We start from the raw sequence: 24,228 nt of genomic DNA, 5'->3' as shown, positions 1-24,228 counted from the left end.
GGCCACAACCCCTGATGTAGCCAATCCTCCAAGAGCTTACAGGGCTCTTCGTACAGGGCCTACTGTAAGCTCAAGGAGGGTTGGCTACATCAGGGGGTGTGGCCTAATATGCAAAGGAGTCCTTGCTACAAAAAAAAAGCCCTGATCGTAGTTATTCATAAGCTATATTCTTTCTTAATATGTGGAAAGAAAGATATTTCCTAATATATCAGGCAGTTCACTCCAAGATAATACATGGCTTTTTTTTGTAGCAGGAAATCCTTTGCATATGAGGCCAGACACCCCTGATGTAGCCAATCCTCCTGGAACTTACAGGGCTCTTAGTATAAGGCAGGGGTGGCCAAACTGCGGCTTTCACATATATTGTGTGGCTCTTGAAGGCCTCACCACCCTGTTGGCAAACTTTGAAAAGGCATTTCTGTCTTTAAAACGCTTCTCCAAGCCAAGCCAGCTGGCAGCTTGGAGAATGCATTTGAAGTTAACATTTTCTTTCCGCAGCCCTCCCCCATCTATTTCCTTCCTTCCTTCCTTCCTTCCTTCCTTCCTTCCTTCCTTCCTTCCTTCCTTCCTTCCTTCCTTCCTTCCTTCCTTCCTTCCTTCCTTCCTTCCTTCCTTCCCCTCCCCCTCCCCTCCCCTCTCCTCCCCTCCCCTCCCCTCCCCTCCCCTCTCCTCTCCTCTCCTCTCCTCTCCTTTTTTGTAGGAGTCCCTGCTACAAAAAACCCTGCATGTGACACAATTAACTGCCGTTCTGGTCATGACAGACGGAGAAAGTGTGGACTACTAAGAATCAGATGCCGTTTTAACTTTTAGCCATTAGATGTTCCTTGGAATTCAAGTCTGGCCTTAGGAGGATAACGTAGCATTTAGGAACGAAGGTGCAACCTAGCAAGCCAGCACTGGAGGCCAAGATGGAGAAGACCTGCACGGCTACCATGTATTTCCCCTTTGAGCTCAGGTAGGTGGGCACAAAGGACACCCATACGCTACAAAAGACCAGCATGCTGAAGGTGATCAGCTTGGCCTCATTGAAGGCCCCAGGCAGCTTCCTGCCTAGGAAAGCCACTGTGAAAGAAATGGCCGCCAGGAAGCCCAGGTAGCCCAAAGAACCATAAAACATGGTGGCAGACCCTTCATTGCATCGCAGGTTCATGTGTCCCGGCTGGGAGTCCATGTCAGCATCTGGGAAGGGAGGGGAAATTTTGAGCCAGATGATGCAGAGGACGACTTGAACGCCAGAACAAAACAGGACGATGGAGTTGGCCAAACTCTTCCCCAGCCATTTCCTCATCCTGCTTCCCGGCTTTGTCGCCATGAAGGCCACCACCACGGTGATCGTTTTGGCCAACATACAAGAGACGGCAACTGCAAAGATGATGCTGAAGGCAGTTTGTTGGAGAAGGCAGGTAGCTTTCCTTGGCTGGCCGATGAACAGAAAGGAGGAGAGAAAGGAAAGCAGGAGGGAGGTGAGGAGAATGTAGGAGAGGTCCCGGTTATTGGCTTTGACTACTGGGGTATCCATGTATTTAATAAAGATACATAAAACATAAACTGAGGTGAAAGACAAAAGGAGGGCTAAGACAGCTAGGCTCATGCCCAGAGGTTCTCTGTATGACAGGACTGTTATAGCCTTGGGAAGGCATTTAGTTCTATCTTCATTTGGATAGTGATCTTCCGGACATCTCTCGCAGCGGATGGAATCTGGGAAAGGACAAGAGTGGCTTCAACATCAGGAACATCTGCATTACACCACTAGTAATCTCTTGTGTTCTAGTATATGTTGGAGAATGATACATCCAATGGCCAGCCATAAGAGAAGCCATGTTGGATCAGGCCAATGGCCCACGCAGTCCAATACTCTGTGTCACATAAGAGCATAAGAGAAGCCATGTTGGATCAGGCCAATGGCCCCTCCAGTCCAACACTCTGTGTTACATAAGAACATAAGAGAAGCCATGTTGGATCAGGCCAATGGCCCATCCATTCCAACACTCTGTGTCACATAAGAACATAAGAGAAGCCATGTTGGATCAGGCCAATGGCCCATCCAGTCCAACACTCTGTGTCACATAAGAACATAAGAGAAGCCATGTTGGATCAGGCCAGTGGCCAATCCAGTCCAACACTCCGTGTCACATAAGAACATAAGAGAAGCCATGTTGGATCAGGCCAATGGCCCACCCAGTCCAATACTCTGTGTCACACAGCGGCCAAAAAAACCGAGGTGCCATCAGAAGGTCCATCATTGGGGCCAGGACACTAGAAGCCCTCCCACTGTTGCCCCCCCAAGCTAGGTTTCCTAATCCCTAGGTCCCAGCGGGGGATCCCCCATTTTTACAGGCTTCCCCCCGCCCCCAGCCAGCTGGCCCCCGGGGGAAGCCCCGCCCCCACAGTCACCAAGTAGTTTTAGAACTCCTGAAGGTTTAGAAACCTGCAAACAGGTCCGTTTTTAAAATGTGTGCCTTTAAGGCTGAGCAGGAAGCAGGAAACAGGAAGGGCTTCATGGGAAAGGGTCAGTAACAGTTTTGTCGGAGAACGGCCCCTCCCCTTGTTTTGCTTTCGTTTTCAGAGCAAGTAAAGTTCTGCAGGAACAAGACCCAGTAAGTATTTATGTGTGTGAAAGAGGGAGGGGGCAGGGGATTCCCTGGTTTGGAGGCCCTCCCCCTCCCTTTAGAAAGCATGGAGGGGGGAGGGAAATGTTTACTGGGGACTCTATTATTCCCTATGGAGAACAATTCCCATAGGGAATAATGGGGAATTGATCCGCAGGTATTGGGGGCTCTGGGGGTGCTATTTTTTTGAGGTAGAGGCACCAGATATTTAGTATAGTATCTAGTGCCTCCCCCCCAAATACCCCCCAAGTTTCAAAGCGATTGGACCAGGGGGTCCAATTCTGTGAGCCCCAAAATATGGTGTCCCTATCTTTCATTATTTCCTATGGAAGAAAGGCATTTTAAAAGGTGTGCTGTCCCTTTAAATGTGATGGCCAGAACTCCCTTGGAGTTCAATTATGCTTGTCACACCCTTGTTCCTGGCTCCGCCCCCGATGTCTCCTGGCTCCACCCCCAAAGTCTTCTGGCTCTGCCCCCAAAGTCCCCAGATATTTCTTGAATTGGACTTGGCAACCCTACCCCAAGCACCAAGAATACAGAGCATCACTGCCCCAGACAGAGTGTTCCATCAATATGCTGTGGCTAATAGCCACTGATGGACCTCTGCTCCATATTTTTATCCAATCCCCTCTTGAAGCTGGCTATGCTTGTAGGTGCCACCACCTCCTGGGGCAGTGAATTCCATGTTTTAATTACCCTTTGGGTGAAGTAGCCCTTCCTTTTATCCATTCTAACCTGACTGCTCAGCAGTTTCATGAAGTGCCCACGAGTTCTCGTATCGTGAGAAATACTTGTATGGGAGAACTCAGAATACCAGGAGTATTCTTTCTTCCTTCCTTCCTTCCTTCCTTCCTTCCTTCCTTCCTTCCTTCCTTCCTTCCTTCCTTCCTTCCTTCCTTCCTTCCTTCCTTCCTTCCTTCCTTCCTTCCTTCCTCCCTCCCTCCCTCCCTCCCTCCCTTCCTTCCTCCCTCCCTCCCTCCCTCCCTCCCTGGTTTATTTCTTTGGCATCACTCCCCTCCATCCCTCCCCCCTTCCTTCCTCCCTCCCTCCCTCACTGGTTTATTTCTTTGGCATCACTCCCTCCCTCCCTCCCTCCCTCCCTCCCTCCCTCCCTTCCTTCCTTCCTTCCTTCCTTCCTTCCTTCCTTCCTCCCTCCCTCCCTCCCTCCCTGGTTTATTTCTTTGGCATCACTCCCCTCCATCCCTCCTCCCTTCCTTCCTTCCTCCCTCCCTCCCTCCCTGGTTTATTTCTTTGGCATCACTCCCTCCCTCCCTCCCTTCCTCCCTCCCTCCCTCCCTCCCTTCCTTCCTTCCTTCCTTCCTTCCTTCCTTCCTTCCTTCCTTCCTTCCTTCCTTCCTTCCTTCCTTCCTTCCTTCCTTCCTTCCTTCCTCCCTTCCTTCCTTCCTTCCTTCCTTCCTCCCTCCCTCCCTCCCTCCCTGGTTTATTTCTTTGGCATCACTTCCCTCCATCCCTCCCCCCTTCCTTTCTCCCTCCCTCCCTGGTTTATTTCTTTGGCATCACTCCCTCCCTCCCTCCCTCCCTCCCTCCCTTCCTTCCTTCCTTCCTTCCTTCCTTCCTTCCTTCCTTCCTTCCTTCCTTCCTTCCTTCCTTCCTTCCTTCCTTCCTTCCTTCCTTCCTTCCTTCCTCCCTGGTTTATTTCTTTGGCATCACTCCCCTCCCTCCCTCCTCCTTCCTTCCTCCCTTCCTTCCTTGGTTTATTTCTTTGGCATCACTCCCCTCCCTCCCTCCTCCCCCTATCCCTGTCTCTCTTCCTTCCTGGGTTATTTCTTTGGCATCACTCACCTTCCCAGGTGGAGATCATCCCTTCCGCACAAGGCAAACAGTCATAGCAGCAAAACTGCTGTCCTTCTCGGACCTTCTTGGAGTTTCCTGGAGGGCAGCTCTTAGAACACTGGGAAAAGGGTGCAGTCTACTAGAAAGTGAAGCAGCAGAGAGGGGGAAAAAATAGTGATTTTGTGCATGGAAAAGTATGGTTTCTGATGAGGACACAGCAGGGCTTGTGACTGAAGGCCTGGTTTTTACGCCGGTGATTTGCACCGTGTTCTGAATGCTGACCTGAATGACCTAGGCGAGCCAGATCTCATCAGATCTTGGATGATCGTAGTTTGTGCTTGGATGGGAGACCCCCAAAGGGGCTCAGAGTCCCTACATAGAGGCAGGCAAAGGCAAACAATCCTTGAACATCTCTAAGTAAAATGAATCCAATAGATTTCCCCACCTGGTCTGGCTGGTTGGGCCACAGAAGGGCTTCCTGTTTGATGGCTACCTTCAGGTCCGCGGGCCCCTGCCTCTCTACTTTCCCCACTCTTTCTAAATAGAAAGATGAATTTGAAGACTGCGTCCATCTCACAACATCAAAATCGCCGACCGCGTTCCCGTCCTCATCCAACTGCATATCCCGCACGGAAGCATTGTAAAGGGGGGTGTTTTTCAAAAAACGATGAATCTAGAAGGGTGGTGAAAACACAACCAGTTAGGCTTCAGGAAACCAGGCCTTGAATTCGGCAGGAGCTCACAGGAGCGCAGCTCCTGAACCTTTCTGAGGGTTCCCCCTCCTCCTCCCCACCTATCTTGTCCATTGAACAGTAGGTGCAGCTGCATAACAGTCCCTGGATTAGGAGAGTGGGCAGCCAGCCACCAGGGGCTTTGCCACACCCCCAGCAGCCCTCAGTAACCCCTGCAGAAGCCCATGCCACCCTTTCTCCACTTCTTATGTGATTTTGAGCAGCGGGTGGCTTGCTGGCCTTTTGACTGTTGCGGGAGGGCAGCCAAGGAGTGCCCCAGGTCAGTGAGGCCTGCTTGGGCTGGCTGGATCTCTAGCCAGCCCAAGTAGGCCTCGCTCACCAAGGGCTCTCCTTTCTTGCATCGGGTTGCTTTCAGCTGGTGGGTGTAGGGTTGCCAAGTCCAATTCAAGAAATATCTGGGGACCTTGGGGGTGGAACCAGGAGACATTGGGGTGGAGCCAGGACCAAGGTTGTGACAAGCATAATTGAACTCCAAAGGGAGTTCTGGCCATCATATTTAAAGGGACCACACATCTTTTAAATCCCTTCTTTCCATAGGAAATAATGAAGGATAGGGGCACCTTCTTTTGGGGCTCATAGAATTGGACCCCCTGGTCCAATCTCTTTCAAAGTTGGAGGTTAGTTTGAGGAGAGGCACTGGATGCTATACTGAAAATCTGGTGGCTCTACCTCAAAAAGCAGCCCCCCCCCCAGAGCCTCGGCTACCAGCAGATCAATTCTCCATTATTGCCTACGGGAATAAGTCTCCATAGGGAATAATAGAGTTGCCAGCAGACATTCCCCTCCCCCCCCCCCCCCGCTTTCTGATGATCCTGAAGCGGGGGGACGGCCTCCAATCCAGGGGATCCCCTGCCCCCACTGGGGGATTGGCAACCCTAGGTGGGGGGAGGTGGCGTATGCTAACGAGTTATGCTAATGAGCGCCACCACCTATTTTTCCACAAAACAACCCCTGCAGAAAACTATATTAGACATTAAAAGGATTGGTGATTTAGAGCTCCTGTCTCAGTATCCGAGCTTTACTGTTTGGTAATACTGGCAGCTTCCGGCAGGGCTCTTTTTCTAGCAGAAGCTCCTCTGCATATTAGGCCACGCCCCTCTGATGTAGCCAATCCTCCAAGAGCTTACAGGGCTCTTCTTACAGGGCCTACTGTAAACTCCAGGAGAATTGGCTACATCAGGGGGTGTGGCCTAATATGTAAAGGAACTCCTCCAAGAAAAACAGCCCTGCGCGGCGGCAGGGTGATGGAGAAATGAACCCAAACGGCTCCATTTTGTGCGCCTTAAAATTTCAAATCTTTGTACGTCCCGAATTCCAGAACCCTGCCTGAATTCTACTAACGTCATAAATGCTGCTAACATGATTTAGGAGATGTTACGTTAAGTACACGCCTGCTTGAGGTAGATCTAGTGCTGTACTCAATATGATAAACCAGGGGTGGCCAACGGTAGCTCTCCAGATGTTTTTTTTTGCCTACAACTCCCATCAGCCCCAGCCGTTGGCCATGCAGGCTGGGGCTGATGGGAGTTGTAGGCAAAACAACATCTGGAGAGCTACCGTTGGCCACTCCTGTGATAAACATTCGCCTGGTGCTATTTGTTCTGAGTATGGCTGCCAAACCCCAAGTCCAGCCGGGGGTTCTCCTGCCCGGGAGGTTCTGAACCCGCCGGCCTACATTGGTCTGGCGGGGAGAACCTCTCCCTACGCTGCCTGCATGATGACACCACCCGGAAGTGACGTCATCGCGCCAGCGACGTTGCTCAGTGGCCACTCTAGGCATTTCCAGGAAAACTCTATGGTTTTTCCGGATGCTCTAGACATTTGGGAGGTAAAACTCTATGGTACAATAGGTTGGGCTGGGCCATTTCAGGCCGGGCCATGTATATACCTATTTAAGATTAGGTAGCAGAAATATAAACTTTATAATATGGAGCAGAGGGTCCCTCAGTGGCTATTAGCCACAGTATATTATTAGAACTGTCTGGGGCAGTGATGCTCTGTATTCTTGGTGCTTGAGGGGGGGCAGAGTGGAAGGGCTTCTAGACCCGCTTGTGAACCTCCTGATGGCACGGATTTTTGGGGGTTTTTTGGCCGCTGTGTGACACAGTGTTGGACTGGATGGGCCATTGGCCTGATCCAACAAGGCTTCTCTTATGTTCTTATAAAGGACACAGACATATTTTTTAAAAAAAATTAAAACATGCTTAAAATGTCAGCATTCATTGGTCTTAAAGATGCTTTCTTTGTATTTCTCTCATGGGGTCTAGGGAATTTGGCAAAGAAAACTGTGGCTCTTTCCTTCCTTTCCCAGGGGGTGGGGGGAGGAGCCTCAGGCAATAGAAGGGGGAGAGGCTTGACTCAGTAGCTCTGCTTGTGGTTGAGAGAGCCTGGAAAAGCAAGCTCTCCCTCCCCAAGGGAGGAGCTTCAGCCAATGAAGAAAATAGAGACTTTGCTCTGTAGCTCCTGTGCGATCGAGCAAGCTTGGCAAAGCGAGCTGTTATGCAGAAGGAAGCAAGAGAGAGAGAGAAGGAAGCAGATGACAGCCAGTTGCTCAGGAGCCTAATAGGAGTCCTCTGGGGCCCTGATTTGGCCCCGGGGATGCATGTTCGACACCCCCGCTCTAAGCTGTGGAGTCCTGTGAGCAAAAATTCTACCATGAGCTACTGGCATTAAAGTCGTGAGCTACTGCTTAAATTAGTTTGCTCTGCGGCCATCCTTCCTGAGGTAAGACAAAAATGTGTTAGCCAGAGGCTAAAAATCTGTGAGCTCGCTCACACTAACTCAGCTTAGACGGAACACTCCTCACCACCAGTTTTATTTATTTATTTGATCCTTTTACACTCTGCCTTTTGCCTCAGCTTAGATCCTTCTCTCCTCCATTTTATCGTCACAACGATCCTGTAAGGGCAGTTAGGCTAGATACAGTATCTCGGGTCCTTGCTGCTGCCGCCGTCCCCTTGGTTGGGGAGGGGCAAATAGATAGCCTCGCCTAGGGCTCCAAAAAGCCTGGCACCGACCCTGCATGCAAAGGAACCCGGTTTTTACTAGCTTTTCTGCCTGAGGAGCCAATGGGCATAAGAACATAAGAGAAGCCATATTGGATCATGCCAGTGGCCCATCCAGTCCAACACTCTGTGTCACACAAGAACATAAGAGAAGCCATGTTGGATCCGGCTAGTGGCCCATCCAGTCCAACACTCTGTGTCACACAAGAGCATAAGAGAAGCCATGTTGGATCAGGCCAATGGCCCATCCAGTCCAACAGTCTGTGTCACATAAGAGAAGCCATGTTGAATCAGGCCAGTGGCCCATCCAGTCCAACACTCTGTGTCACATAAGAACATAAGAGAAGCCCTGTTGGATCAGGCCAATGGCCCATCCAGTCCAACACTCTGTGTCACACAAGAACATAAGAGAAGCCATGTTGGATCATGCCAGTGGCCCATCCAGTCCAACACTCTGTGTCACACAAGAACATAAGAGAAGCCATGTTGGATCAGGCCAGTGGCCCATCCAGTCCAACACTCTGTGTCACATAAGAACATAAGAGAAGCCCTGTTGGATCAGGCCAATGGCCCATCCAGTCCAACACTCTGTCACATAAGAACATAACAGAAGCTCTGTTGGATCCTGCCAGTGGCCCATCCAGTCCAACACTCTGTGTCACACAGTGGCCAAAAAAACCAAGCACCATCAGGAGGTCCACCAATTGGGCTAGAAGCCCTCCCACTGTTCCCCACCCCCCACCCCCCGAGCACCAAGAATACAGAGCATCACTGCCCCAGACAGAGTGTTCCATCAATATGCTGTGGCTAATAGTCACTGATGGACCTCTGCTCCACATGCTTAGCCAATCCCCTCTTGAAGCTGTCTATGCTTGTGGCCGCCACCACCTCCTGTGGCAGTGAATTCCACGTGTTAATCACCCTTTGGGTGAAGAAGGACTTCCTTTTATCCGTTCTAACCCGACTGCTCAGCAATTTCATTGAATGCCCACAGGATATCTAGCACAAGGTCTTATGAGTGAGAGATTTTTCTCCACTCATAAGACTTTGTGTTAGATACTCTGTAAAGAAGAACAGTTGAGAGCCTGTTGATTGTACAAACCTTTCCTCCTGGATGAAGACGTCATCACATTGAAACGTGTAGAATATGCTGCTATCTACGTAGAGGGCTGTTTGGAACATCTGCTCCGTTTGGAATATTCTATGAATGGACTTTTGTCATTATTCTAGCACTTTGTTTGAGTTCACAGTTTTGATGCAATTGTGAAGAAATATTGTTTATATTTATTGGAAATTGATGGAATTATTTATGAATTGTACATTAACTGTATGTGAGATTTATTACATTAAGTGCATTCATTAGTAATTTTGCACAGATTTTGACTTGATTGGACATCTGAGACCACGGCAACATCTAAAGACAAATTAACAGGCCTCATTTTGGGCAGGAGCTCACAGGAGTGGCGCTCGGGAAATTTTATTTTATTGTGCTCTTTCTTTATTAAACCTTTATTTTATTGTGCTCTTTTTAAATTAGACCTCCCCCTCCCCCAAAAAACTTGCTTCTTGGCTCCACTGTTCAAACCCCCTGTGAGAAGTTTGCTGAACTCTAAGATTTGACAAACTTTCTAATATTTTCCCACACACACATGCAAAAAAAAGGGGTGGGGGGATAGCCAAAACACATAAAGCAGACAGATGGAAATCTTCCTCATGCCACTGTGGCCACATAGGAGAAAGTAAGTTAAAAAGTATTCTGGGAGTAAGGTTTTACTATGACAATTAAAATTTCAAGGAGCATATTAAAGCAGATGCTGAGCCAATATAATTTAGTACACCCTCTAGTGATATTGCGGCCCCGGGGCGCAGAGTGGTAAAGCAGCAGTACTGCAGTTCTGTGATCTGAACTCTCTGCTCATGACCTGAGTTCGATTCTGGCGGAAGCTGGATTCAGGTAGCTGGCTCAAAGTTGACTCAACCTTCCATCCTTCCGAGGTCGGTCAAATGAGTACCCAGCATGCTGTGGGGGGGGGGGTGTAAAAAAGACTGGGGAAGGCAATGGCAAACCACCCCTTAAAATGTCTGCCGTGAAAACGTTGTGAAAGCAACGTCACCCCAGGGTCGGAAACGACTGGTGCTTGCCCGGGGGACCTTTCCTTTCCTTTCCTGGTGATATCAGCGGTGTGTGGCATATGCAAATGAGCTATGCCAATAAGTTGTGATAATGAGCTCCAGCATCTCTTTTTTCTACCAAACGACCCCTGCAAATTAATATTACGGTTTCACAACATTAATTTTTCAATTCAACTTATTTAAGAGGGGAAAGGAATACCTGCCATGGCTGAAGCCTCTGCCAGCGGATGTGATTCCTGACTAACTTTGATTTCTGGGAGTACGCCACGTGTAAGGCCTCTGCTACTGCCTGGATGGCACTGGAAGTATAGAAGTTGTCTATAGAAAGGATATTTTTGGCCTCACGCTGAGAAAGAGTCTTCGGGTCTCTTTCTCTTTCTCTGCATCTTCGTTGTGCTTTCACCGTCAGCGAAGGTTTGTTGTCGTGGCAACTAAAGCCTTTCCTCCCAACACTCGAAGCCAGGTCCATATATTTTGTCTGTACATCTTTGTGAGTAGTGAGCGAAAAAACCCCATGGGTCAGAGGAGAAGTTGCGACACTTAAAAAAGTATCTCTGACCTTTATCATCCGCAAGGCCACGATGACCCAGACCTTCTTGGCGTAGGGCCATATCCACCTTCTAAAGGACCCGTCTACAAAGGAGAGGATATCTCCGAAAGCGCCGGATTCCTTATAAAAAATTAACACGGAGACGTTTCTCCACAAGCGGAACGCGTCGGAGGAACGGAGGAAGTTTTTCATACTTGGAAGAGCGGTTGTTACCGGGATGCTCAGGGAGAAGGCAACGCAAATACCATTACGATTGACCAGAGGCGGAAAGATTCTCATGAACTGGTTTCCGTTTTCAGTGTCTGTAGCAAAGAGACCGATCCACGTCCATCGGAAATGCAGGAGCAGTTGGGCAATCCCCAGGTAATGTTTTTCTGGGTCTGGACCCATCTGGTAGAAAAAAGGGAACTGAGTGGGATCTTGAAGAACATGGGAAGTAAGCCCATAACTGACCTAGGAAGGAAAGGGAGAGATGAGAAGGGGACCTGTGGAAAACAAGGATTCTTTGGTGTGTGTTCAGCGCTTCTTTGTGCTTTTCTTCCGAGTTGGGGAAAGCTTGGAGACTATTTAAAACTATAATCCTAGAAGCTCAGATAAAATACATAGCACAAGTTAGGAAAGGCAAAAACAGGCATAAGAAAAGGCCTGCATGGTTTACAAACAAAGTAATGGAAGCTGTAAAAGGTAAGAAGGACTCCTTTAAGCGGTGGAAAACCAGTCCAAGTGAGATTAATAAAAGTGAACACAGGCTGTGGCAAATCAAATGCAAGACTGTGATCAGGCGGGCAAAAAGAGACTATGAGGAGCATATTGCAAAAAACATAAAGACCAACAATAAAAATTTCTTCAAATATATTAGAAGTAGGAAACCAGCCGGGAGGCAGTGGGGCCCTTGGATGACCATGGCGTAAAAGGATTACTGAAGGAGGATAGGGAAATGGCTGAGAAGCTGAATGCATTTTTTGCCTCCATCTTCACTGTGGAAGATGAGAACTTTTTGCCCACCCCAGAACCACTAATTTTGGAAGGGGTGTTGAAAGACCTGAGTCAGATTGAGGTGACAAAAGAGGAGGTCCTACAACTGATAGACGAATTAAAAACTAATAAGTCACCGGGTCCGGATGGCATACATCCGAGAGTTCTGAAAGAACTCAAAGTTGAACTTGTGGATTTTCTAACAAAAATCTGTAATCTTTCATTGACATCTGCCTCTGTTCCTGAGGACTGGAAGGTAGCAAATGTCACCCCCATCTTTAAAAAGGGTTTCAGAGGAGATCCGGGAAATTACAGGCCAGTCAGTCTGACTTCAATACCGGGAAAGTTGGTAGACACCATTATCAAGGACAGAATGAGTTGGTACATTGATGAACACGAGTTATTGAGGAAGACTCAGCATGGGTTCCGTAAGGGAAGATCTTGCCTCACTAACTTGTTACAGTTCTTTGAGGGGGTGAACAAACATGTGGACAAAGGAGACCCAATAGATGTTGTTTACCTTGACTTCCAGAAAGCTTTTGATAAAGTTCCTCATCAAAGGTGCCTTAGAAAGCTTGAGAGTCATGGAGTAAAAGGACAGGTCCTCTTGCGGATCAAAAACTGGCTGAGTAATAGGAAGCAGAGAGTGAGTATAAATGGGCAGTCTTCGCAGTGGAAGACAGTAAGCAGTGGGGTGCTGCAGGGCTCGGTACTGGGTCCCATGCTCTTTAACTTGTTCATAAATGATTTAGAGTTGGGAGTGAGCAGTGAAGTGGCCAGGTTTGCGGATGACGCTAAATTGTTTAGGGTGGTAAGAACCAGATAGGATTGTGAGGAACTCCAAAGGGATCTGTTGAGGCTGGGTGAGTGGGCGTCAACGTGGCAGATGCGGTTCAATGTGGCCAAGTGCAAAGTAATGCACATTGGGGCCATGAATCCCAGCTACAAATACAAGTTGATGGGGTGTGAACTGGCAGAGACTGACCAAGAGAGAGATCTCGGGGTCGTGGTAGATAACTCACTGAAAATGTCAAGACAGTGTGTGTTTGCAATAAAAAAGGCCAACGCCATGCTGGGAATTATTAGGAAGGGAATTGAAAACAAATCAGCCAGTATCATAATGCCCTTGTATAAATCGATGGTGTGGTCTCATTTGGAGTACTGTGTGCAGTTCTGGTCGCCGCACCTCAAAAAGGATATTATAGCATTGGAGAAAGTCCAGAAAAGGGCAACTAGAATGATTAAAGGGCTGGAACACTTTCCCTATGAAGAAAGGTTAAAACGCTTGGGGCTCTTTAGCTTGGAGAAACGTCGAATGCGGAGTGACATGATAGAGATTTACAAGATAATGCATGGAATGGAGAAAGTAGAGAAAGAAGTACTTTTCTCCCTTTCTCACAATACAAGAACTCGTGGGCATTTGATGAAATTGCTGAGCAGACAGGTTAAAACGGATAAAAGGAAGTACTTCTTCACCCAAAGGGTGATTAACATGTGGAATTCACTGCCACAGGAGGTGGTGGCGGCCACAAGCATAGCCACCTTCAAGAGGGGGTTAGATAAAAATATGGAGCAGAGGTCCATCAGTGGCTATTAGCCACAGTGTGTACATAATTTTTTTTGGCCACTGTGTGACACAGAGTGTTGGACTGGATGGGCCATTGGCCTGATCTAACATGGCTTCTCTTATGTTCTTAAAGGATCAAGTAGAAATGGTCGTGTGAAGGTCTTGTCCCTGGCACCTCCAGCTAAAAGGATCAAGTAGTATTCTCACAATTTTTATTGCTTAATCTCACAATTAAAAAAAAAAATCAAAATACAAACAAAAACCTGTAAATTAAAAATGTTAATACCTTAATGTTTCTTCATTTCTCCTACAATTATCTGTTTTTTAAATTTGGCGGGGGGGATGACCAAGTGGGCAGCTCACTTAAGGCAGTGGTCCCCAACCTTTTTGGACCTGGGACCAGTTTTGTGGAAGACAATTTTTCCATAGACCGGGGTGTGTGTGTGTGTGATGGTTTCTGAATGATACAATTGTGCGCTTTATTTCTATTAATTTGGTGTGGTGGTTAAGTGTGCAGACTTATCTGGGAGAAATGGGTTTGATTCCCCACTGCATAGCTCTCGCAAGAGTTATCCTTTTCAAAGGCAGCTTCTGGGAGAGCTCTCTCAGCCCCACCCAACTCATTGGGTGTCTGTTGTGTGTGTGTGTGGTGGGGGGGGGGAGGTAAAGGAGATTGTGACCATTCTGAGATTTGGAGTGGAGGGTGAGATATAAATCCAGTGTTGTCATATTATTATCACTACATTGTAATATATAATGAAATAATTATACAACAAGACGTGGTTGCTAACTGGCCACAAACCGGTACCGGTCCCCGACTCGGGGGTTGGGGACCCCTGACCTAGGGCACCAAAAACCCTTGCAGTGGCCCTGGTCCAGAAACAATATGGAAGAGAAGTTGTCCTGAATTACCAGGATCATAGTAGCCTAGATCTTGCACCTTTTCCAGTGTGAGGAAAAGGGAACTGCAGGATGGGTCAATGATGGTTCCCAGTTGAGACAGTTGAAGGGAACTCTTTGACGTGTTAACTATGAAACCATGTTCTTGTAGGAAGAGGAGTGTGAACTAAGTGTCCCATATGTATTTGGAGAGGCTGCTGGACCTGATGAGAAGGGTGTCCAAGTATTTGTTGTTGTTCAGTTGCACAGTCGAGTCTGACTCTTTGCAACCCCATGGACAAAGACACGCCAGGCCCTCCTGTGTCTTCCACCTTCCTCCAAAGTCTGGTCAAATTCGTGTTTGTTACATCAGTAATGCTGTCCAGCCATCTCATCTTTTGCCGTCCCCTTCTTCTTTTGCCTTCTGTCTTTCCCAGCATCAGGATCTTCTCCAGGGAGTGCTCCCTTCTCATTGGGTGGCCAAAGTATTTGAGCTTCAGCTTCAGTATCTGACCTTCCAGGGAACAGTCTGGGTTGATTTCCCTTAGGACTGACTGATTTGATCTTCTTGCAGTCAAAGGGACTCTCAAGAGTCTTCTCCAGCACCACAGCTCAAAAGCATCTATTCTTCTGCGCTCATCTTTTGCCGTCCCCTTCTTCTTTTGCCTTCTGTCTTTCCCAGCATCAGGGTCTTCTCCAGGGAGGGCTCCCTTCTCATTGGGTGGTCAAAGTATTTGAGCTTCAGCTTCAGCATCTGACCTTCCAGGGAACAGTCTGGGTTGATTTCCCTTAGAATTGACTGATTTGATCTTCTTGCAGTCCAAGTGTTGGAGATACATGAAAATTCAGAGGTGTGCAGTGGCAATAATTGGAGGCGAGGCTTAAGCTTATCAAAACAAAAAGTTTATTAGAAAACATCAGGATAAGGTACTTGGGATAAAAGAAATACAACTTATCTTACTAGCATGGCTAACTACATCTGATCTCTACATGGCTACGATTTACAACCCCTTTGTCTGGCTAGCCATGACAGGAAAAAGAGAATTCAGTTTGCATACAACAACAAAGCTTTTCATACCTAGTGTGCTTTCTGACCAATACTATGTTTACATGTTCCCCAGGTTTAGAAGACTCAGTTCACAATTGGGTTTAGGTTACAATGCATCACTTTCTCTGTCAGGTAAACAAACATTAACTCGATAATGGCTGGGATGTAAATAACTTGTATTCCAGCACCAAGGAACTCTCAAGATTCTTCTCCAGCACCACAGCTCGAAAGCATCTATTCTTCTGCGCTCATCTTTTGCCGTCCCCTTCTTCTTTTGCCTTCTGTCTTTCCCGGCATCAGGGTCTTCTCCAGCGAGTGCTCCCTTCTCATTGGGTGACCAAAGTATTGGAGCTTCAGCTTCAGCATCTGACTTTCCAGGGAACAGTCTGGGTTGATTTCCCTTAGGACTGACTGATTGGGTCTTCTTGCAGTCCAAGGGACTCTCAAGAGTCTTCTCCAGCACCACAGCTCAAAAGCATCTATTCTTCTGCGCTCGGCCTTCCTTACGGTCCAACTCTCACAGCCATACATTACTACTAGGAATACCATCGCTTTGACTTTACGGACTTTTGTTGGCAGGGTGATGTCTCTACTTTTTATTATACTGCCCAGGTTCGCCATCGCTGTCCTCCCAAGGAGCAAACGTCAGTATGGATGGACATAAATCCCCTGGTGCCTGAGGTGGACTACAGGGTTTACGAGAATCTTGGTACAGGCCCTGGGAGCCTTGGAAAGTCCAAAAGGAAATGCCCGGCATTGGAAACATGATCTCATGTATTTTCCTTGTTTGGTGAGAAAGCTGTTTTTACTGTCTCGTTTTTTATCTTGAAACTGGAGTTCCTTGGAAAACTTTCTGATCTCAGAGTCAAGATGGCACATACGCACCAGCTACACGAGTGGAGTACTGAGTCAGGTTCAAGGTTTTGGTGTTGACCTTGAAGGCCATGAGTGGTCTGAGACTCATATATCTTTGGGACCGTCTCCTCTGGTGGGAGAGAATACCTTCACTGAGAATAACTTACTGGTGATGCCCAGCCCCAGATATGTCCTCATCCAGGGCCTTCTTGCCGAATACCATCAGGGCCCCATGAGACTGAATGCAGTTCTGTCAGGCCTATAAAGCAGAGACGTTTCACCAGACTTTGGGTTGATGACAGCAGCAGTTGTTATCATAAACAATATAAGATAACCACCAGAAGCAATAAAACTTTCACGCAAAGCATATAAATATGCATATTTAGTGAGATTAAACAAAAACAGAAATAAGGAACACTGAACATTCTTGAAATTTTCCCCACAAAGTCTCTCAACAGCCACAAAGAATGATAGCCTCTTCAAACAGGACTTCATGAAGAGATGGGTGAAGTCTTTAATTTTTTAGTGTTCCACTCGTGATGGTGTGGAGAGAATAAGGAACCGCTTTTAAAAGGACTCCTCACGGTTTCAATAGTTAGCTCTTCCTCAGCCTCTTTCTCCTGACATTACACGGAGCCACAGCTCTACTCTTTACAACATGGATCCACGCATGCTCTAATTTGCTGCTGCCAGCTCTGCATGCGTGGATCCATGTTGCAAAGAGTAGAGCTGTGGCTCCGTGTAACGTCGGGAGAAAGAGGCTGAGGAAGAACTAACTATTGAAACCCCTATTTACACGCTTTGTGTGAAAGTTTTATTGCTTCAGGTGGTTATCTTAATATTGTTTATCTTCACACCGGCTCCAGCTGTATTTACTATCACAGTTGTTATCATGGCTGGCACTCTCCCCCCTACCCTTCTATTTTCAGGGCTTTTGGGGTAGCAGGAACTCCCTTGCATATTAGGCCACACACTAGGGTTGCCAATCCCCAGGTGGGGGCAGGGGATCCCCCGGTTTGGAGGCCCTCCCCCCGCTTCAGGGTCATCAGAAAGCGGGGGGGAGGGGAGGGAAATGTCTGCTGGGAACTCTATTATTCCCTAGGGAGATTTATTCCCATAGAAAATAATGGAGAATTGATCCATGGGTATCTGGGGCTCTGGGGGCGGGGCTGTTTTTTGAGGTAGAGGGGCCAAATTTTCAGTATAGCATCTAGTGCCTCTCCCCAAAATACCCCCCAAGTTTCAAAAATATTGGACCAGGGGGTCCAATTCTATGAGCCCCAAAAGAAGGTGCCCCTATCCTTCATTATTTCCTATGAAAGGAAGGCATTGAAAAGGTGTGCCATCCCTTTAAATGTGATGGCCAGAACTCCCTTTGGAGTTCAATTATGCTTGTCACAGCCTTGATCTTGACTCCACCCCTAATGTCTCCTGGCTCCACCCCCAAAGTCCCCAGATATTTCTTAAATTGGATTTGGCGACCCTACCACACACCCCTGATGCAGCCCATCCTCCAAGAGCTTACAGGGTTCTTAGTACAGGGCCTACTGTAAGCTCTTGGAGGATTTTCTACATGAGGGGTGTGTGACCTAATATGCAAAGGAGTTCCTGATACAAAAGAAGCCATGATGATGATGATGATGATGATGACGACACACCACTGCTGGCTGTTCTGTGAGAGGATGGGAAGGAGAGGAATTTAACATTGTAAGGATAAGCCTGAAAAGCAAATGAATGCTTTTTTTTTTAAAGAAAGAGAAATGCTCAAAGGCCATCTCAAACAGATGGCATGTCTTTCTGAGAAGTAAAGTTCCACACACCCTCAGCCACTTCTTTTGATATGTCTCTCTCCAACCAGTTGTGTTCAACTGAACAAAGTCTACTGAAGGTCTTTTCTGCGTAGAGGTTACAGCAGCTGACACGCGGTGGGGGTGGCTGTTTCCAACTGTAGTATGAGAAACAAAATCTATTGCAGGTGCATCTGCACAGAGCCAGTTTGGTGTAGTGGTTAAGTGCGTGGACTCTTATCTGGGAGAACCAGGTTTGATTCCCCACTCCTCCACTTACAGCTGCTGGACTGGTCTTGGGTCAGCCATAGCTCTGGCAGAGGTTGTCCTTGAAAGGGCAGCTGCTGTGAGAGCCCTCTCAGCCCCACCCACCTCACAGGGTGTCTGTTGTGGGGGAGGAAGGTAAAGGAGATTGTAGGCCGCTCTGAGCCTCTGTCCTTGAAAGGGCAGCTGCTGTGAGAGCCCTCTCCAGCCCCACCCACCTCACAGGGTGTCTGTTGTGGGAGAGGAAGAGAAAGGAGATTGCAGGCCGCTCTGAGCCTCTGTCCTTGAAAGGGCAGCTGCTGTGAGAGCCTTCTCCAGCCCCACCCACCTCACAGGGTGTCTGTTGTGGGGGAGGAAGAGAAAGGAGATTGCAGGCCGCTCTGAGCCTCTGTCCTTGAAAGAGCAGCTGCTGTGAGAGCCCTCTCCAGCCCCACCCACCTCACAGGGTGTCTGTTGTGGGTTGAGAAGATATAGGAGATTGTAAGCCTCTCTGAGTCTCTGATTCAGAGAGAAGGGTGGGGTATAAATCTGCAATTATTCTTCTTCATCAACTGTGACCCTTAAGATGCGCAAAATATTGATAGGTAACAGAGTATTCATGTGGAAGGAAGTACAAAACTAAACACATTTAAACTGAACAGCCTTCCTCATTGGTCTGTAATGCCTAAAAATCCCGTTCCTTCATAAAATATGTATGTGTCAAATGAATACAAGGGAAAATATCAGTAATATAAACACAATATCAATATCCCAACAGACTACGGGACTAGATCAATTCATTCATTCCTTCTGTAAAAGAGGATGAGGAGACTTGGGCTACTTGAAATGTTACTATTACTCGTTTGATTTGTATACCTCCTAGCCAGGAATCTGCCTGAAGCAGCCTCCAAAGTAAAAAATAATAATAAAACCAAAATGTTAGTAGTGCTCTAAATCAGTAGCCCCCAACCTTTTTGGCACCAGAGACCATTTTTGTGGAAGACAATTTTTCCAAGGATCGGCAGAGGGGACAGCACTGGGTTTTTTGCCACCCCAGGTTGCCCCCCCACCTGCCCCCTGTCCCTGCCCCCCATGGGGGTCTTTAAATGGGGGGGGAGACTGGAGCTGTTTCTGCCACCTCCTCGCTAGGTGGCCAGGTGGCAGAAGGTCAGTCTGCCTCCCCCTCCCTTTTAAAGACCCCCCGCTGATCAGCAGGGGCCTATAAATAAGGGTGTAGGCTAAGGTCACAGCAGCGTTCCCCCTTCTGCCAGCCCAGGACCCAGGTGGATGAAAGAGGTGGTGTGGCCTTGCTCTGCAGCCCGGTTGCTAGTAGGCCACAGACTGGTACTGGTCCACGGACCGGGGGGGTTGGGGACCCCTGCTCTAAACAAAGGCAGAGGACTATTTTTGAGCAAGAGATAAGTGATCAGTGGTCCTTTCAGCGAAGCGGTCTCTTCCTCCAGAACGTCCGAGAGCTGGACATAGAATTTATGCGGAGCGATTGTTAGAATAGGAAGTCTAAGAGGAACTTCTTGGTCAAAGTAGTGTTGAAAGGTGAAAGATCAGTCACTAGGAACTGCTATATCTCACTCAAATCTTTCTCAGGCCAATGGGCCTTGAATGGTTGTGTGCTCTGGACCATATCGTGTGCAGTTGGCCCAGTTAGCCCTTTGTCAGTAAAAACGATGACATTTTCTTTTAAATGTGGACCATCCGACCAATGGAAACAGAGAGAATACCAAGAGGGCAGAGAGAAGGCATCCCCCAAGAAACCAGCTTCTCTGCAAGAGGCACCTATTTCTATGGTCTCCAGTGTGTCAGGAGGAGAGATGTGAAGACCAGGAAAAAAACCGGAAAAATTCAGGGAAAAACCATTCCCCCCCCCCCCCCCGTTTTTTTTTTCCTGAAGCCTTTTTTGGGTTTTTTCCGAAAATTGGAAAAATTGAAAGAAAAGAAAAGGAATTGATTATGGAATGTTTTATTTTAACACGATGAATAAAATATTTTAAGATGAGGTGTTCAAATATTTTCTAGATCTTTTCTAAAAAAATATGTATTAGATTGTTTTAATTTCATGTCAATTCATTGAGAGGAAATATGAATAATTGTTACTTCTGGATTTTTAAAAATTGTTTTGTGGAGGTTTTTTTTGTCTGTTCCACATAAGCTGTTCAGGAGAGTGTTGCTCCATTTGTTACAATTACAAATAAATATTATTTAAAAAGTAAATTCTCTTTGTAATAATGGTTTGGATACACTATATTTTTTAATATGCTAGTTGTGATAATTTCATGCCAAGTAAAATTATCCATAGACATATTTTATGTTCCTAAAGTAACAGAAGGACTCTCAATCTGGAAAAGAAAAGAAAAAAGTACTAATGTAGCATTTTTTTTTTCAATTTTTCTGAAAATTTCCATTTTTTTCCGGAAAAAAAGGGGGGAAACCTGGGTTTTTCTCTGAGCTTCAAAATTTCTGGAAATTTTGCATCTCTAGTCAGGAGCAAAACTAGGCATGGCCATGGGTGCCCACTTCCTCCTTGGCATCTCAGAGGAGACCCTTTTGCCCTCTACCTTTGCATTGGTACTATTTAAAGCCCTTTAAAGCCCTCTATGGTCAGGGGCCTGTCTATCTACGGGACCGCCTTTCTCCGCATGTTCCCCAGAGAGCACTGTGTTCAGGGACAAAAAAATCTACTGTCCATCCCTGGACCAAAGGAGGCTAGGCGGCGTTCGACAAAGGCTAGGGCCTTCTCGGTGGCAGCACCAGAACTGTGGAATGCTCTCCCGGAGGCCATAAGGGCCCTGCAGGATCTTTCTACTTTCCACCGGGCCTGCAAGACTGAACTGTTCCAACAGGCCTTTGATATCTAGCCGGAAGAGGACTGCCACCCCACATCATTGTAGAGTTACTATGTGATCGCCATCAGAAAAGAAGAACCCGCTTATATTGCAGTGGTACAGCACCACGAAATGGTTTTAAATTGTAACTATGTTTTATTAGTTTTAACTTGTAAATGTGAATGTTGCTAGCCGCCCTGAGTCCGCTTGCAGGGAGGGCGGGATAGAAATTTAAAGTAAATAAATAAATAAAATTGGTACTATTAATGGCCACGTGAAGGTCTTGTCCCTGGCACCTCCAGCTAAAAGGATCGAGAATATGGTCATGTGAAGGTCTTGTCCCTGGCACATCCACCTAAAAGGATCAAGTGGAAATGGCCATGTGAAGGTCTTGTCCCTGGCACCTCCAGCTAAAAGGATCGAGAAGAAAATTGGTACTATTAATATTCACGAATCAGAAAATGGAACATGTTTTATATCTTCTTTACTTGATGATTTGCAGTAGCTAAAATACTGAGTGGAAATATGCCGTTCTTGACGTCTCCAGAGAGGTTAAGCAAAATTCAAAGTTCGCATTCCGCTAACCGTTACCTGTGGGATTTTGTAGATGCCCGCCATATTTGCAATCTGGATGGAGATTTCGGGCCCCGTTCCTTCGACGATCACCGTCAGGTTCCTGTGATTTCGGCAGCGGTAGTTTGGGATGTTCTGCTTTCCTGTGGAGAGCAGGTCTAATAAGCCATCGGAAGTCATCCTCGCTTCAAAAAAGTTATCATAGATTTCGTAGCCCAGGGTGTGGTTGGGCAAGAGCCTGGGGTTCTGTCTGATCTCCCGAACGGTGATGAGGAAGGCGACGATGGGCTGGTAATCTGTAGCTGAAGAACTGCCAAGAGAAGGAACACATTTTCACTGAGTTTCCGGCTCAACATTAAGAGGAACTTCCTGACTGTGAGAGCGATTCCTCAGTGGAACAGGCTTCCTCGGGAGGTGGTGGGCTCTCCTTCCTTGGAGGTTTTTAAACAGAGGCTAGAGGGCCATCTGTTAAGAGCCCCGTGGCGCAGAGTGGTAAAGCTGCAGTACTGCAGTCGGAGCCCTCTGCTCATGACCTGAGTTCAATCCCAGCAGAAGCTGGTTCAGGTAGCCGGCTCAAGGTTGATTCAGCCTTCCATCCTTCCGAGGTCAGTAAAATGAGTAGCCAGCTTGCTGGGGGGGGGGGAAATGTAGATGACTGGGGAAGGCAATGGCAAACTGCCTGTAAAAAGTCTGCGGTGAAAACGTGAAAGCAACGTCACCCCAGAGTCAAAAACGACTGGTGCTTGCACAGGGGATTACCTTTATCTTTACTAGAGGAACATCTGACAGCAATGAAGATTCTGTGAATTTAGGGGGGGAGGTGTTTGTGAGTTTCCTGCATTGTGCAGGGGGTTGGACTAGATGACCCTGGAGGGCCCTTCCAACGCTATGATTCTATGAAAGTGGGCTCTCCTTCCTTGGAGGTTTGTAATCAGAGGCTAGATGGCCACCGGATAGCAATGAAGATCCTGTCAATTTAGGGTGAGGTGTTTGTGAGTTTCCTGCATTGTGTAGGGGGATGGACTAGATGACCCTGAAGGTCCCTTCCAACTCTAGGATTATATGAAAGTATCAGGTCACATCTCGGGGGATTTTTGCCCCCCACATAAAATAAACGTGTGGTTATTATATGAACCATGTTCTTTTTCTCTAATAGTGAGTGCTGTAATAAATAAATCAATAGTCAAAAGGTCCATTGAAAGAGCAACGTTCCAGAAGAAAGTTTTGATGCACAAGAAAGGATCATGTGGAGCAGACGGGGGGGAATCAGTTTGGAGATTTTCCTGGGAGATCGTTTCTCAGATAGGAAGCACAACACCTGTGTTCGCATCTGAAGAAGACTTTAGATTTCTACCCCACCCTTCTCTCTGAATCATAGTCTCAGAGCGGCTTACAAACTCCTTTATCTCCTTCCCCCACAACAGACACCCTGTGAGGTGGGTGGGGCTGAGAGGGCTCTCACAGCAGCTGCCCTTTCAAGGACAACTCATAAGAACATAAGAGAAGCCATGTTGGATCAGGCCAATGGCCCATCCAGTCCAACACTCTGTGTCACACAGTGGCCAAAATATACACACACACACACACACACACACACATATATATATATACACACTGTGGCTAATAGAGCTATGGCTAACCCAAGGGCACAGTCTGAGGAAAAATTGTCTTCCACAACCCTGGTTCCTGGTGCCAAAAAGGTTGGAGACTGCCGCCATACATTACTTAGAACAAAGCAAGAGTCAAGTTGCGCCTTTAAGACCCGGGGTCGTTTTGTAGAAAAATAGGTGGTGGATCTTATCCAGGGATTGTTATGCAGCTGCACCTACTATTCAATGGACAAGGAGGTGGAACTCTCAGAAGGAGGAGGAACTCTCAGGAGGAGGTGGAACTCTCAGAAAGGTTCAGGAGTTGCGCTCCTGTCAGCTCCCACTGAATCTGAGGCTTGTTTAAGGCCAACAAAGTTTTATTCTGAATGTTTCGTGTGCTAGAGGCACACTTCATCAGACAACGGGATGGAATGGCAAGCAGTCCTAAATAGATAGGAAGTGGGCAGTGAGTTAGTATGCAGAGCCGTGGAAATGTTTTTGAGCTGATTAAAAGAGTCACTTCTAATCTGCTAAAAAACCATTTCCATGACACTGCATATTAACTCACAGCCCGCTTTCTCTACATTCAGGACGCCTTGCCATTCCATACTATTGTCTGATGAAGTGTGCGTCTAGCACACGAAAGCTTACCTTCTGAGTAAAACCTTGTCGGTCTTAAAGGTGTCACTTAACCCTTGCTTTGTTTTACTGCTTCAGACCAACACAGCTGCCCGCCTGGGTCTATCTGCAGGCATTACTTACTGATTCTTTTTGGTGTAGGGAGGTCTGTCGAAAGGGATGAGATCCAGATAAATATGACGTGTGCCTACAATCCCCCCAACGATGAGATCTCCTCGACGGTAATAATTCAGTGGATCGTTCTCATCCTTGATCAGATTCAGTGGGCATTTGGCCTCCGGCCTCTGACAGAACACGTTGTGGGGCAGTAGCAGTAGCAGCAGCACCAGAACCAGCACCAGCATTCTGGATCTGGACCCTACAGCCTGTCGCCAGAGAGGCAGGTCTTCA

General features: G+C 47.3%; 1 protein-coding gene across 1 annotated transcript; it reads right to left on the bottom strand.

Annotated features, from left to right (window-relative positions):
• Positions 1-799: 799 nt before the first annotated feature.
• Positions 800-24,182, bottom strand: LOC132571725 (vomeronasal type-2 receptor 26-like). Its single transcript, XM_060238521.1, has 6 exons — positions 23,962-24,182; positions 21,629-21,920; positions 10,493-11,296; positions 4,897-5,076; positions 4,413-4,521; positions 800-1,698 (listed from the first exon to the last, which is right to left on the bottom strand). Exons 1-6 carry the CDS (start codon positions 24,180-24,182, stop codon positions 800-802), a joined length of 2,505 nt encoding a protein of 834 aa, XP_060094504.1.
• Positions 24,183-24,228: the final 46 nt, after the last annotated feature.

Source organism: Heteronotia binoei, chromosome 5 (genome assembly GCF_032191835.1).
Source record: "Heteronotia binoei isolate CCM8104 ecotype False Entrance Well chromosome 5, APGP_CSIRO_Hbin_v1, whole genome shotgun sequence".
NCBI classification, from domain to species: Eukaryota; Metazoa; Chordata; class Lepidosauria; order Squamata; family Gekkonidae; genus Heteronotia; species Heteronotia binoei.
The sequence above is the reverse complement of the archived record's forward strand: the minus strand, read 5'-3'. Positions and strand labels throughout refer to the sequence as shown.